The sequence below is a fragment of the Melanerpes formicivorus genome, unplaced genomic scaffold, assembly GCF_026170545.1.
Source record: "Melanerpes formicivorus ecotype bairdi unplaced genomic scaffold, bMelFor1.0.p_v2 SCAF_4, whole genome shotgun sequence".
Taxonomy (NCBI): Eukaryota; Metazoa; Chordata; class Aves; order Piciformes; family Picidae; genus Melanerpes; species Melanerpes formicivorus.
The window spans coordinates 3123258-3137996 of NW_027142356.1; the positions used below are offsets into that span (position 1 = coordinate 3123258).

The 14739-nt window shown below is 50.8% G+C and overlaps 1 protein-coding gene across 1 annotated transcript in view; it reads right to left on the bottom strand.

Annotated features, from left to right (window-relative positions):
- HPGDS (hematopoietic prostaglandin D synthase) overlaps nt 1–14739 on the bottom strand; it is a 42725-nt gene that overhangs the window by 14323 nt on the left and 13663 nt on the right. The window contains exon 2 of the mRNA XM_068136771.1: nt 12446–12588. Coding sequence (XP_067992872.1) covers nt 12446–12578 — 133 coding nt within the window. The 5' untranslated portion in view covers nt 12579–12588. The remainder of the gene's footprint in view (nt 1–12445; nt 12589–14739) is intronic.

The window sequence follows — 14739 nt, forward strand, 5'->3', positions numbered from 1 at the left end:
TCCTCTTGTTCTGGTGCTGCTTGCCTGGGAGAAGAGACCAACCCCCACCTGGCTACAACCTCCCTTCAGGGAGTTGGAGAGAGCAAGAAGGTCTCCCCTGAGTCTCCTCCTCTCCAGGCTAAGCAACCCCAGCTCCCTCAGCCTCTCCTCACAGGGCTGTGCTCCAGACCCCTCCCCAGCTTTGTTGCCCTTCTCTGGACACCTTCCAGCATCTCAACATCTTTCCTAAACTGAGGGGCCCAGAACTGGACACAGGAGTTTGGTTTTGTTTTCTACAAGGCAGCCTCTCTATTGCTGTGATTACTAAATGATTCAAAGCATAACAGATGGTAAATGTGAGGTGTTCCTTCCTCTCCTGTGCTTTCAAAATGCCATTAAAATGTATTTTTTTCCTTGTAAAGAACAAGAGACTTGAACATGAATGTAGTTTGCTTTTCTTTCTTCTTGCTGGGGTAAGGTGTATGTACCTGCTCCTCCACTGACTTTTGAGTATTAAGTTCATCCCTAAAAGGCAGTGAATCTCTCTCTCTCCTCTCATTTTAGCAAGGGTGTCACAGAAGTATCTGACATTTCTTTTTGAGTGCTGTCCACAGGCTCTCAGGATGTTAGGGGTTGGAAGGGACCTCTGGAGATCATCAAGTCCAACCCCCTTGCCAGAGCAGGACCAGAGAATCCAGCACAGGTCACACAGGATCACATCCTGGTGGGTCTGGAAAGGCTCCAGAGAAGAAGACTCCACCACTCTGGGCAGCCTGCTCCAGTTCTCTGGGGCCCTTTACAGTGAAGTTCTTCCTCATGTTGTGGTCAACCTCCTGGGCTGGAGTTTCCATCTATTGCCCCTTCTCTTATCACAGGGCACAAGTGAGCAGAGGCTGACCCTGTCCCTTCTGTCCTGACCCCCAGCCTTCAGCTACTGATACACATTGGTCAGATCCCCTCTCAGTCTTCTCCTCTCCAGACTAAACATCCCCAGGGCTCTCAGCATGAGAGTAAGTTCTGCACCATGAGGGTGGTGGAACCCTGGAACAGGGAGCTGGTTGAGGCTCCATCCCTGGAGATATTCAGAGTGAGCCTCTACAGGGCTCCAGGCAGCCTGATCTAGTTGGGGATGTCCTTGCTGACTGCAGAGGAGGTGGATGACCTTCAGAAGTCCTTTCCAACCCAGCCCATTCTATGATTCATTGGAGAGCAATCATGAATGAGGCCAAAGCAGTATGGACTGTAGGGATGTGTGTGTCACTCTGTCAGTTTTTCATTAACCTTGAGCAGCTAAGGGGCTGCTGTGCACTTAAACCACTTTATACCCTTGTATGTATCCCCATGAGTGTCCTTTCCATGCTTTTCAAAGCCCTGTTGTCTTGCAAAGCCTCTGACTCCCACTTGGCAACACACTTTTAGAAGGAAAACTAGGAAACTCCTTTGCCACCATTGTACAAACAGCTTCATTTAGAATAGATCAGAATTATCCAGGTTAGAAAAGGCCTTCCAGATCATCAAGTCCAACCTATCACCCAACACCATCTGATCAACTAAACCATGGCACCAAGTGCCTCATCCAGGCTCTTCTTAAACACCTCCAGGGATGGTGACTCCACCACCTCCCTGGGCAGCACATTCCAATGGCTAACGACTCTCTCTGGGAAGAACTTTCTCCTCACCTTGAGCCTAAACCTCCCGTTGCACAGCTTGAGACTGTGTCCTCTTGTTCTGGTGCTGGGTGCCTGGGAGAAGAGACCAACCCCCACCTGGCTACAACCTCCCTTCAGGGAGTTGGAGAGAGCAAGAAGGTCTCCCCTGAGCCTCCTCTTCTCCAGGCTAAGCAACCCCAGCTCCCTCAGCCTCTCCTCACAGGGCTGTGCTCCAGACCCCTCCCCAGCTTTGTTGCCCTTCTCTGGACACCTTCCAGCGTCTCAACATCTTTCCCAAACTGAGGGGCCCAGAACTGGACACAGGACTCAAGGTGTGGCCTAACCAGTGCTGAGTCCAGGGGCACAATGACTTCCCTGCTCCTGCTGGCCACACTGTTCCTGATGCAGGCCAGGATGCCATTGGCCTTCTTGGCCACCTGGGCACACTGCTGGCTTATGTTCAGCCTACCATCAACCTGCACCCCCAGGTCCCTCTCTGCCTGGCTGCTCTCAGCCACTCTGACCCCAGCCTGTAGCTCTGCATGGGGTTGCTGTGGCCAATGTGTAGAACCTGGCACTTGGATGTGTTCAATCTCATGCCCTTGGACTCTGCCCATCTGTCCAGCCTGGCAAGGTCCCTCTGCAGAGCTCTCCCACCCTTTAAGAGATCAACTCCTGCCCCCAGCTTGGTGTCATCTGCAGACATACTGATGATGAGTAGCACTTGGAGTGCAGCAATGCTGGTGTATTTGTATTGTGTATTGGCCTTCTTGGCCACCTGGGCACACTGCTGGCTCGTGTTCAGCTGCTGTCAACCAGTATCCCCAGGTCCCTCTCTGCCTGGCTCTCTGCCACTCCAACCCCAGCCTAATACACAGATACTGGTTTTAACATTCCCTTTCCTTTAGCTCTCTCTCCCTTTGTGCTTCATTATTCTTCTCCTCCTCATCTGTTTTTTCCTCCCTTGACTCACCACAGCTTTTCTCCCAAACCTGAGTGTTGATTCCTCTCTTTCCCCCAAGTTGCCTTCATCTTCCTTCTGCTTCCTCCTTCCTGTACTGAAAATGTCTATGGCCTTGATACCTGTGTTTAAGCATCTGGTTGCTCCTCCACACCTGAATAATTAATGGGTTTGCCACCAAGCAGCTCAGAATGATGACACAGTAAGCAACTGGATTAGTCAAAGGTCATAGTAGTATCATAGCATCAGTCAGGGTTGGAAGGGACCACAAGGAGCATCTAGTTCCAACCCCCCTGCCATGGGCAGGGACACCCCACACTAGATCAGCCTGGCCACAGCCTCATCCAGCCTGGGCTTAAACACCTCCAGGGACAGGGCCTCGACCACCTCCCTGGACAACCCATTCCAGGGCTTCACCACTCTCATGGGGAAGAACTTCCTCCTCCCCTCCAGCCTGAATCTCCCCACCTCCAGCTTCATTCCATTCCCCCTAGTCCTATCACTACCTGAGATCCTGAGCAGTCCCTCCCCAGCCTTCCTGTAGCCCCCTTCAGATACTGGAAGGCCACAATGAGGTCACCTCGGAGCCTTCTCTTCTCCAGACTGAACAGCCCCAACTCCTTCACTCTGTCCTCACAGCAGAGCAGCTCCAGCCCTCTGCTCATCCTCGTGGCCCTTCTCTGGACACCTTCCAGCACCTCCAGATCCCTCTTGGAATAGGGGCTCCAGAACTGGAGGCAGTACTCCAGGTGGGGTCTCCCCAGAGCTGAGCAGAGGGGGAGGATCACCTCCCTTGCCCTGCTGGCCACACTTCTCCTGATGCAGCCCAGGATCTGATTGGCTTTCTGGGCTGCAAGTGCACACTGAGAGCTCCTGGTGAGCTTCTCCTCCCCCAGCACCCCCAAGTCTCTCTCCTCAGGGCTGCTTTCCAGCCAGTCCCTGCCCAGCCTGGATTTGTGCCTGGGATTGCCTCGACCCAGCTGCAGGACCCTGCCCTTGGTCTTGTTGAACCTCATGAGGTTGCCTTGTGCCCACCTCTCCAGCCTGTCAAGGTCCCTCTGGATGGCCTCCCTTCCCTCCAGCTGTCTGCTGCACCACACAGCTTGGTGTCATCAGCAAACTTGCTGAGGGTGCACTCAATGCCACTGTCCATGGCACCCACAGAGATGTTGAATAAGACAGGTCCCAGGACTGATCCCTGAGGGACTCTGCTTGTCCCTGGCCTCCACTGGGACATGGACCCATTGACAGTCACTCTTTGGGTGTGGCCATCAAGCCAGTTCCTTATCCATCTAGTGGTCACCCATCACACCCATGTGTCACCAGCCTGGAGACCAGGATGTGGTGCGGGACAGTGTCGAAGGCTGTGCTCAGCTCCAGGCAAACGACATCAGTTGCTCTCCCCTCAGCTATTGATGTTGTCACCTGCTCATAGAAGGCCACCAGGTTGGTCAGGCAGGATCTGCCCCTGGCCAAGCCATGCTGACTGTTCCCAGTCACCTCTTCACTATTCTTCTGAACCAGTAGTGCCTCCAGGAGGATCTGCTCCAGGATCTTTCTGGGCACAGAGGTGAGACTGAAGGTAACTGTTGCAGCCATGCTTTTGGCTTTCCCCAGGGAGGTTGTGGAGTCTCCTTCTCTGGAGCCTTTCCACCTCTGTCTGGATGTGTTCCTGTATGACCTGTGATGGACTCTGTGCCCCTGCTCTGGCAAGGGGCTTGGACTCAAAGATCACCAGCACCAGAACAATAGGACACAGTCTCAAGCTGCACCAGGGGAGGTATAGGCTTGAAGTGAGAAAAAAGTTCTTCCCAGCAAGAGAGATTGGCCATTGGGATGTGCTGCCCAGGGAGGTGGTGGAGTCACCATCACTGGAGGTGTTTAAAAGGGGATTGGATGTGGCACTTGGAGCCATGGTTTAGTTAGTTAGGAGGTGTTGGGTGATAGGCTGGGTTTGGTGATCTCTGAGGTCTTTTCCAACCTTACTGACTCTATGACTCCATTCTATGATCTCCAGAGGTCCCTTCCAACCCCTGACATCCTGTGAGCCTTTGAAGCGTGCCTAGCAAATGCTGTGGTATTTCTAAATCCCCCTTCAAGAGACAATTACCTAATTAGCTCAATTAAGCAAACCAATTTGGATGACTCATGAGGGTTGCAAAATCAGCCAAACTTCTGTCTCACCAAATGCAGCTGCTATTCCCCTTCTAATTGCTAATAATACCCCCTTGGGTGGTTTTCTTTTCTAGCAGGGTGGGACTGACGGAAACCTGCTGGTTAATTTCTGTTCTTTTTGGAGTGGATCAGGAAAAAATGGAAAAAGAAAGACAGAATTTATATCCTGAGCTTCATAAGAAAGATCTAAGTGCAGAATGCAAATGACAGCAGTGTAGAAGGTCTCCCAGCAAGCTGAACTATGGAGGAGGGTCAGGGGAGACCTTCTTGCTCTCTGCAACTGCCTGAAGGGAAGTTGTAGCCAGGTGGGGGTTGGTCTCTGCTCCCAGGCAAATTAGGTGTTGGATGATGGGTTGGATATGATGATCTTGAAGGTCTCATCCACCTGGTCTATTCTATCCTATCCTATCCTATCCTATCCTATCCTATCCTATCCTATCCTATCCTATCCTATCCTATCCTATGCCATTCTATGTCATCCTATCCTACCCTATCCTACCCTATCCTATCCTATGCCATTCTATGCCATTCTATGCCTCTGTGTGTGTGCAGTGGGCTGGGTGGATCTCCTGATTCCATGTTTACTGTTGAACACAGCAGTTCTTTTGCAAGAATCCCAGAATGGTAGGGGTTGGAAGGCTCCTCTGCAGATCATCTAGTCCCATGCACCTTCTAAGGCAGGGTCATGCAGACCAGCTTGCACAGGATCACAATGTCCAGATGAGTTTGGAATCTACCCAGAGGAGAAGGCTTCACAACCCCTGTGGCAGCCTGTTCCAGTGCTCACAGCAAAGACATTTCCCCTTAAGTTCAAGTGACCTCATTGCTGATGATAAAGCTGTGCAGGGTGAGTGCCCAGAGGCTGGAGCCAGGCTCTGCTGGGGGATGCCCAATGCCAGCACAAGGGGCAGTGGTGGAAGCTGAGGCAGAGGAAGTTCCATGGGAGCATGAGGGAGTTTTTTTCCCCTGTGAGGGTGACAGAACCCTGGAAGAGGCTGCCCAGGGGGGTTGTGGAGTCTCCCTCTCTGGAGATATTCCAACCCCACCTGGATGTGTTCCTGTGTGACCTGCTCTAGGTGCTCCTGCTCTGACAGGGGGGTTGGACTGGATGAGCTTTCGAGGTCCCTTCCAGTCCCTAACCCTCTGTGAGTCTGTGAAACCTCCCATTTTCTGGTTTGCAACTGTTGCTTACCACTGGCCACCACTGAGAGAAGTGCTCAGCCACATCCTCATGACCCTTTAGATACTGATATGCATTTGTAAGATCCCCTCTCAGTCTTCTCTTTTCTGGGCTAAGGAGCCCCAAGTCTCTCAGCCTCTCTCCTGCTCATTACTTTCCTGAGAACTAATGTTTCTTCCTCTTCAATTCTCATCTTCATAGGAGCAGCTGAGGCATGTGTTGAAAACTCAGGGTGGTAGAGATTGCATATGGTTTGTTTTCCTTCTGCTGATGATACCAAATTGGGAGGCTTGGCTGAGATACCTGAAGGCTGTGAGGCCATTCAGAGACTTGGACAGAACAGGAACCTCATGAGGTTCATCAAGGAGAAGTGCAGAGTCCTGCACCTGGGAAGGAAGAATAAACTGCAGCAGTACAGGCTGGGAGGGGATCTGCTGGAGAGCAGCCCTGGGGAGAAGAAGCTGGGAGTGCTGGTGGACAACAAGTTCTGCATGGGACAGCAATGTGCCCTGGGGGCCAAGAAGGCCAATGGGATCCTGGGGGGCATTCAGAGGAGTGTGTCCAGCAGAGCCAGGGAGGTTCTCCTCCCCCTTTACTCTGCCCTGCTGAGGCCACACCTGGAATATTGCATCCAGTTCCAGCTAGATCTGAGATTGCCCTTCCCCCTTCTCCTCCTGGCATTAGGCCTAGCCAGGCCCAAGAGGCTTTGAGGTAACTCCCCTTAAAACAACAGGAAGGGTTTCATGCCATCAGCTACGCACCTGCTGTCCCCCTGCAATCCATAGGATGCCACACCTGGAATATTTCATCCAGCTCTGGGCTCCTCAGTTCAAGAGGGACAGAGATCTGCTGGAGAGAGTCCAAGGGAGGGCTACCAGGATGCTGAAGGTGCACTGCCTGGTGAGGAGAGGCTGAGAGCCCTTGGGGCTGTGCAGTCTGGAGAGGAGAAGACTGAGAGGGCTGAGTGTCAAGAGGGAGGGGACAGGCTCTGCTCAGCTGCACCCTGGGATAGGACAAAGGGGCAATGGATGGAAACTCCAGCACAGGAGGTTCCAGCTCAACATGAGGAGGAACTTCTTTACTGTAAGGGTCACGGAGCACTGGAAGAGGCTGCCCAGAGAGGTTGTGAAATCTTCTCTGGAGACTTTCCAGCCCTGTCTGGATGTGTTCCTGTGCTACCTGCACTAGATTCTCTGCTCCTGCTCTGTCAGGGGGGTTGGACTCAATGATCTCCAGATGTCCCTTCCAACCCCTAACATCCTGTGAGCTGTGATCCTTCTGGCCAATGGTGAGTCCCAGCTGCAGGCAGCTCTCTTGAAGCTCTGGGACACTCATACCCTGTAGGACTAGTGCCTAGCTAGGAGGCAACCATTTCTGTTGTTGAGTCATGGCCTTGGGGCAGACTGGGGCAGTGGCTGTCTTGCTGTAGAGTGTTGTGCTGTTCACTGCAGGGCCCTGTTGCTATGGTTTGTGTTGAGCTTTGCTGAATGGTTTGCCCAGGGGCAAGTACTGGAAGTACTGATTGCTTCACTGAGGAGGAGGAGGAGGTAGTCACCAGTTAGTTAGTTGTCTCCAGGCAATTTCTGTAGCAGCATTGCACTGTTACACATACAAACAAGCCACTCTTTAGTTGAGGAATCTCTTCACTTGCATGTTACCTGCAATGCAAGTGCCACTGCTGACAGATGTCACTGTTACTTCGGGCCTTCACCCACCAGGAGCCAATGTTTAGCATCCTGGGATGGGAGGTTATGATGCTTTTAGACATGCATCCAGCTGTTTCTTTGTAGATGTGGGCACTCAGCAGGATACATTCCAGTTCCCATCCACTAACTGGTTCACTGGCTGGCTGCCTACAGAGGCCTGAAACTCACAGACCTCAGGCTGGCATGAATTTTTGCCGAGATGATTTCACAAATCTGAGTGCAGCAGCTCTCACATTTTAGCAAACCTCTGATCTGCTTTGGAGTGTCTTCTGGGCTGCTATCAAAGGCCACCATCCAGGGAGCAGGGGAAACCTTCACGAATCCTTGGTAAACCTCCTGACTTCCACATTGCAGAAAGAGAAACAAAGACAATCAATGCTTCAATTACTTGACCAACATTCATACAGCTCCAAACTGTGTGACTTAGGATTTCTGTGCGGCCTCTGCTGCCAGTTTTGTGGTGGTGATGGTTTTGCAGCTGACTATACCCTGTAGTGAAATGTGACTCCAGAGCTTCACTGGGAGGTCTGTGAGCACTGAACAGAAACAGTATCACAGAATCATTCAGGTTGGAACAGACCCTCAGGATCACCAAGTCCAACCCAGAACCCTACTCTACAAGGCTCACCCCCAAACCATAGCCCCACGGGGTTGCTGTGGCCAGTGTGTAGAACCTGGCACTTGGATGTGTTCAATCTCCTGCCCTTGGACTCTGCCCATCTGTCCAGCCTGGCAAGGTCCCTCTGCAGAGCTCTCCTAACCTCTAACAGATCAACTCCTGCCCCCAGCTTGGTGTCATCAGTAGACATACTGATGATGGGTAGCACTTGGAGTGCAGCAGTGCTGGTGTATTTGTTGTTCAAGGCACTATGAAAACAATGGGAAAGAGCAACTATACCTGCACCCTACAAGAATTACTTAGCCCTCTTGCTGGGCTTATGAAATGGTGTAAAAGCCTGTCAAGAAACATTGCTTGAGTAAAAGAATCACCTTGTGAGTTTGTTGTGCCTTTGACCCAAGCTAAAGCTGTTATTCTCCACAGTAGGTGTGAAAAGTCATAGCCTGGGTAGCAAAACGTTGGCTAAACCCCTGAAATGAAGCCACAGATCTCTCTGACTTCAGGTCCCCAGTCCCCAGACTGAAGAGCTGTTTTGTTTGAACTAAAGCTAAGTGAATGAACAGAAAGGACAAACAGCCCTTAGCAGCTGGGAAGAGGTTTCTTGAACGGTGTTTATTCAGTGGCTGGAAGAATCCTCACTGGCAACACAGACTGGGGGAGGAGGTGACAGAAAGCAGCCCTGAGGAAAAGGACTTGGGGGTACTGGTGGGTGAGAAGCTGGACAGGAGCAGGCAGGGTGAGCTTGCAGCACAGAAGGCAAATCACAGCCTGGGCTGCATCCAAAGCAGCATTGCCAGCAGAGCCAGAGAGGTGATTCTGACACTTTGCTCTGCTGAGACCTCACCTGCAGTACTGTGTGCAGGTCTGGAGCCCTCAGTATAGGAAGGACATGGAGCTGATGGAGAGGGTCCAGAGGAGGGTCACAAAAATGATCAGGGGGTTGGAGCAGCTCTGCTACAAGGACAGGCTGAGGGAGCTGGGGGTGTTCAGCCTGGAGAAGAGGAGGCTCCAAGGAGACCTAATAGCAGCCTGCCAGTACCTGAAGGGGGCTACAGGAAGGCTACAGAGAGACTGTTTGCAAAGGCCTGCAGGGACAGGATGAGGGACAATGGCTTCAAACTAGAGCAGAGCAGATTGAGATTGGATGTTAGGAACAAGTTCTTCACTATGAGGGTGGTGGAACACTGGAAGAGGCTGCCCAGGGAGGTGGTTGAGGCTCCTTCCCTGGAGATATTGAAGGTGAGGCTGGATGAGGCCCTGGGCAACCTGATCTAGTTGGGGCTGTCCCTGCTGAGTGCAGGGAGGTTGGACTGGATGAGCTTTGGAGGTCCCTTCTGGTCTCGACCATTGTATGATTTGATATAGTAGCCTGCAGAATACTTTTGGAAGAGCTGGTAAGGCCTTGTACCTAGGAGCAATTATTCTCTAGCACCTTTTTTTGACCATTTTGCTTCCATTTTGCTGTATCAGCTGATTTCTTTTGCTCTCCCTCTCTGAAGACCTTTCTGATGGCATGGACCAGTTCTTCTTGACCCCAATTTCCAGTTTGGCTTTCTGAAACCAGGGTTGAAGGCTGCTGTGTGGTCTTTGAGGATGAACTCTCCCAAGAAGTTGAGAAGATGAGCTTTAGGCAGGCTGAGCTGAACTGATGAGGAGGGCAAGCCTAGCTGGATGACAGCTAGGATGAGTCATTTTAAACCATTGGATGATTTGGATCCAGACTTTGGTGAGAAAATCAGGAATGACGTTTTCCCTGTCTAGACAACAACATTCCCAGAGGCTTCAATTCTGCTCCATCAAACATCAGCAGTGGCTTTGCTTGTTGACAGCATTCCTAGCACAGCTTTGGCTGTAAGATCCCTTGTGTGGTGGGTTGAAATTACCCCAAACCAATTGGAGGATTCCCCTCCCCCCAAAATAAATCACCAGAGTAGCTCAGAAGGTTTGGAAGCAGAATGAAGCTCTATTAACAAAGCAAGAAAACATCTAGGAATATAAAATGCAATGAATAAATACATATTAGGAACAACACAAGGAACCTTTTGAATTGTTCCCAGAGCCCTCTGGACAGTCCAGAGGGGCTGCTCACAACCTCCCCTCTCCCCTTCCCTCACCCTCACTTTCCTGGTACCTCACAGGCACAACCTACCTCAGGAAAAATATAAGGGAGCAATCCAAAAGCAGAGATAGCAAAGAGAAGGAGCAAAAAGGGGGCTACAAGAAAGCTGGGGAGGGACTTTTGAGGGTGTCAGGGAGTGATAGCACTGGGGGGAATGGAGCAAAACTAGACATGGGTAGATTGAGATTGGATGTGAGGAAGAAGTTCTTCCCCATGAAGGTGTTGAGAGACTGGCACAGGTTGCCCAGGGAGGTGGTGGCAGCCTCATGCCTGGAGGTGTTTGCAGCCAGGCTGGATGTGGCTGTGAGCAACCTGCTGTAGTGTGAGGTGTCCCTGCCCATGGCAGGGGGGTTGGAACTGGCTGATCCTTGAGGTCCCTTCCAACCCTGACAATTCTGTGATTCTATGAAAAAGAGATAAATGTTTATGCAGCTAACTTTTCTCCTCATTAGCAAACCAGCGGGATTATACAGACCTATCAATATGGTTCCTTTTTCTATCCAATGGGCAATTTTACTTACTTTTTACTCACAGCTCTCCAGAGAGTTCCTATTCTTTGTTTCTAGTTAGGACAGGGTGAGCAATTTGGATTGTTCAGCCTGGAGAAGAGAAGGCTGTGGGGATACCTTATAGCAGCCATCCAGTATCTGAGAGGGGCCTACAAGAGAGCTGTGGAGGGACTGTCTTTACTGGGGCATGTAGTAATAAAACAAGGGACAATGGGTTTTAACTAGAGCAGGACAGATTAGATTGGACATCAGGAAGAAGTTCTTTACTGTGAGGATGGTGGAACACTCGAAGAGGTTTTCCCAGGGAGGTGGTTGAGGCTCCTTCCCTGGCTCAGAACAACCTATCTAGAATAGAATAGAGTAGAATAGAATAGAATAGAATAGAATAGAATAGAATAGAATAGAATAGAATAGAATAGAATAGACCAGGTTGGAAGAGACTTTCAAGATCATCATGTCCAACCTATCATCCAACACCACCTAAACAACTAACCCATGGCACCAAGCACCCCATCAAGTCTTCTCCTGAACACCTCCAGTGATGGTGACTCCACCACCTCGATATGGATGTCCCTGCAGGGGGATTGGACTAGATGACCTCTAGAGGCCCCTTCCAACCCATTGCATTCTACGATTGTATGATTGACACTAAGCTAAGACAGTTACCTCCAAACTGGAACCCTGTGCCACTTAGAATCATAGAATCATACAATCAATAAGGTTGGAAGAGACCTCAGAAATCATCAAGCCTAACCTATGACCTAATACCCAGCACCTCCTGAAAACTAAACCATGGCTTTGTGTGTTTCTTCAGTTGAAAAGCTGGAGAGCTTCACTTATCTCTGCCCTCTTAGATTTTATTGTGTGTCTGGGCATGTGTGGTGTGCAGCACAGAGCAATTCCCACTCTGTACATACAATCATGGAATCAATAAGGTTGTAAAAGACCTCAGATATCATCAAGTCCAACCTGTCACCAAACACCTCATTAAACCATGGCTCCAAGTGCCACATCTAAGCCTTTTTTGAACACCTCCAGGGATAGTGACTCCACCACCTCCCTGGGCAGCACATTCCAAAGGCCAATCTCTCTTGCTGGGAAGAACTTTCTCTTCACCTCCAGCCTAAACTTCCCCAGGCACAGCTTGAGACTGTGTCCTCTTGTTCTGGTGCTGGTTGTCTGGGAGAAGAGACCAATCCCCACCTGGCCTAAACCTCCCTTCAGGGAGTTGGAGACAGCAAGAAGGTCTCCCCTGAGCCTCCTCTTCTCCAGGCTAAGCAACCCCAGCTCCCTCAGCCTCTCCTCACAGAGCTGTGCTCCAGACCCCTCTCCAGCCTTGTTGCCCTTCTCTGGACACCTTCAAGTCTCTCAATGTCCTTCTTAAACTGAGGGACCCAGAACTGGACACAGGACTCAAGGTGTGGCCTGACCAGTACAGTGTACAGGGGCAGAATGACTTCCCTGCTTCTGCTGGCCACACTGTTCTTGATGCAGGCCAGGATGCCCTTGGCCTTCTTGGCCACCTGGGCACACTGCTGGCTCACTTACTTGGTTTGATTTTGGGCCAGTCAGCCATTTCTATCCTGTGGTCTTCATACTTCTTGCCTGAATATTCAAAGAGGTAGCGGCTGATTTCCGCGCGGCCTCGCAGGTTGAAGTACGTCAGCTTGTACTGCGGCATGCTTGGGTCCCTGAAACAGAAGGTACACCTTGCTTTAGGGAGGAGTAACACCTCCTTAAGCCTGTTTTTGTTTTTTACCAGTGTGGTGGGGTTTAGGAAGTCCCACCTTCAAACCATAACAGCCATATATGAGTCCTCTTTAAAGATGTGCTGGGGCAGTGCAACAGGACATTACCCTGAGCCATGCTGCGTGGTGCTGTGTGTTGTGCTTTGCAATCCCTGTGTGAGGCACTCCTGACTTTTATTTTTTTAGTATTTCTTTTTGTCTTCTTCCTGCATTTTCCAGCCACAATATTCAGATGTGGGCAAGGACAGTTAAGCCTGCAGTTCCTCCTTCTCTAGCTGCAAGAAGATGGCTTGTTTTATTAATTTATTTATTTATGCAGCAATATTAAGAGCATAGAATCACAGAATTGTCAGGGCTGGAAGGGACCTCAAGGATCAGCCAGTTCCAACCCCCCTGCCATGGGCAGGGACACCTCACACTACAGCAGGTTGCTCACAGCCACATCCAGCCTGGCTGCAAACACCTCCAGGCATGAGGCTGCCACCACCTCCCTGGGCAACCTGTGCCAGGCTCTCACCACCCTCATGGGCAACAACTTCTTCCTCACATCCAATCTCAATCTACCCATGTCTAGTTTTGCTCCATCCCCCCCAGTCCTATTACTCCCTGACACCCTCAAAAGTCCTCCCCAGCTTTCTTGTAGCCCCCTTCAGATACTGGAAGGCCACAATTAGGTCTCCTCAGAGCCTTCTCCTCTCCAGACTGAACAGCCCCAACTCCCTCAGTCTGTCTCCATAGCTCCAGCCCTCTGCTCCTCCTTATGGCCCTTCTCTGGACACCTTCCAGCACCTCCAGATCCTTCCTGTAATAGGGGCTCCAGAACTGGATGCAGTGCTTCACTTGGGGTCTGATGAAGAGAGTCCAGAGGAGGGCCATGAAAATGATCAGGGGGTTGGAGCAGCTCAGCTTTTGTTTCATTTTATTGTGACTCTAAATTAGGCTTTCACCACCACCGTGGACCACCTGTTGCACTGTTCCACCACCCTCATAGTGACAAACTTGTTCCTAACATCCAACCTCAATCTGCTCTGCTCTGGTTTGAAGTCTCTCATCCTGTCCCTGCAGGCCTTTGCAAACACTCTCTCTCCAGCCTTCCTGTAGCTGGTACTGGCAGGTACTTTCCGGTACCAGCAGGCTGCTATTAGGTCTCCCTGGAGCCTTCTCTTCTCCAGGCTGAACACCCCCAGCTCCATCAGCCTGTCCTTGTAGCAGAACTGCTCCAACCCCCTGATCATTTTTGTGTCCCTCCTCTGGACCCTCTTTATCAGCTCCATGTCCTTCCTGTATTGAGGTCTCCAGAGCTGTTTGCAGTACTTCAGGCGTCCTTGTGCTTTTTAAATGCCTTTCAGCTGCCCACAACTTTTCACAAGAGCTAACCATGCTAGTGGCAGCAGAGATATTGGAGCCATGTGTGACTGGTGCAGTAAGTCCAGGGTACTTCTATTGCTGTTCTAGTAGCCTGTTGGATATCAGGAACAAGTTCTTCAGTATGAGGGTGGTGGAGCACTGGAACAAGTTGCCCAGGGAGGTGGTTGAAGCTCCTTCCTTGGAGATATTGAAGGCCCTGAGCAACCTGATCTTGTTTGGGATGTCCCTGCTGACCATGGGGAAGTTGGACTGGATGAGCTTTGAAGGTCCCTTCCGGCCTGGGCCATTCTATGGTTCTGTGATTTCCAGGTAGAGTCGTGAGGAAGGCAGCAGGCAGCTATATATAGAGCAGACTGGAGATGAGCAAAGTGTAAAGTTTCTGGTGGTGGGTGCTTGGAAAGAGTGGAATTCCTACTGTGGGGTCACTTTATATACAAAGACATGTAGAATGGGGAAAGAGCAAAATGATGCAAAGAAAAGGGAATTTTGGCCAGAGCTCAGGCAGCCTTTCTGGCTGGTGGAGCAGACCGCGGCTCGCTGTCAAGCAAGCAGTGGAAACTGTTGTTTGAAATGCCTACAGCAAAGGTAAACAAACAACTACTGGCCACAATAAAGAATACTCAAATATTTGCCAGGCTGGTGCACACTTCAGCTCAGGACTTTTTGTTCCATCTGTGAGCAAACCCAACCCCACCCCGCAAACCCAACCCCACCCCACAAACCCAA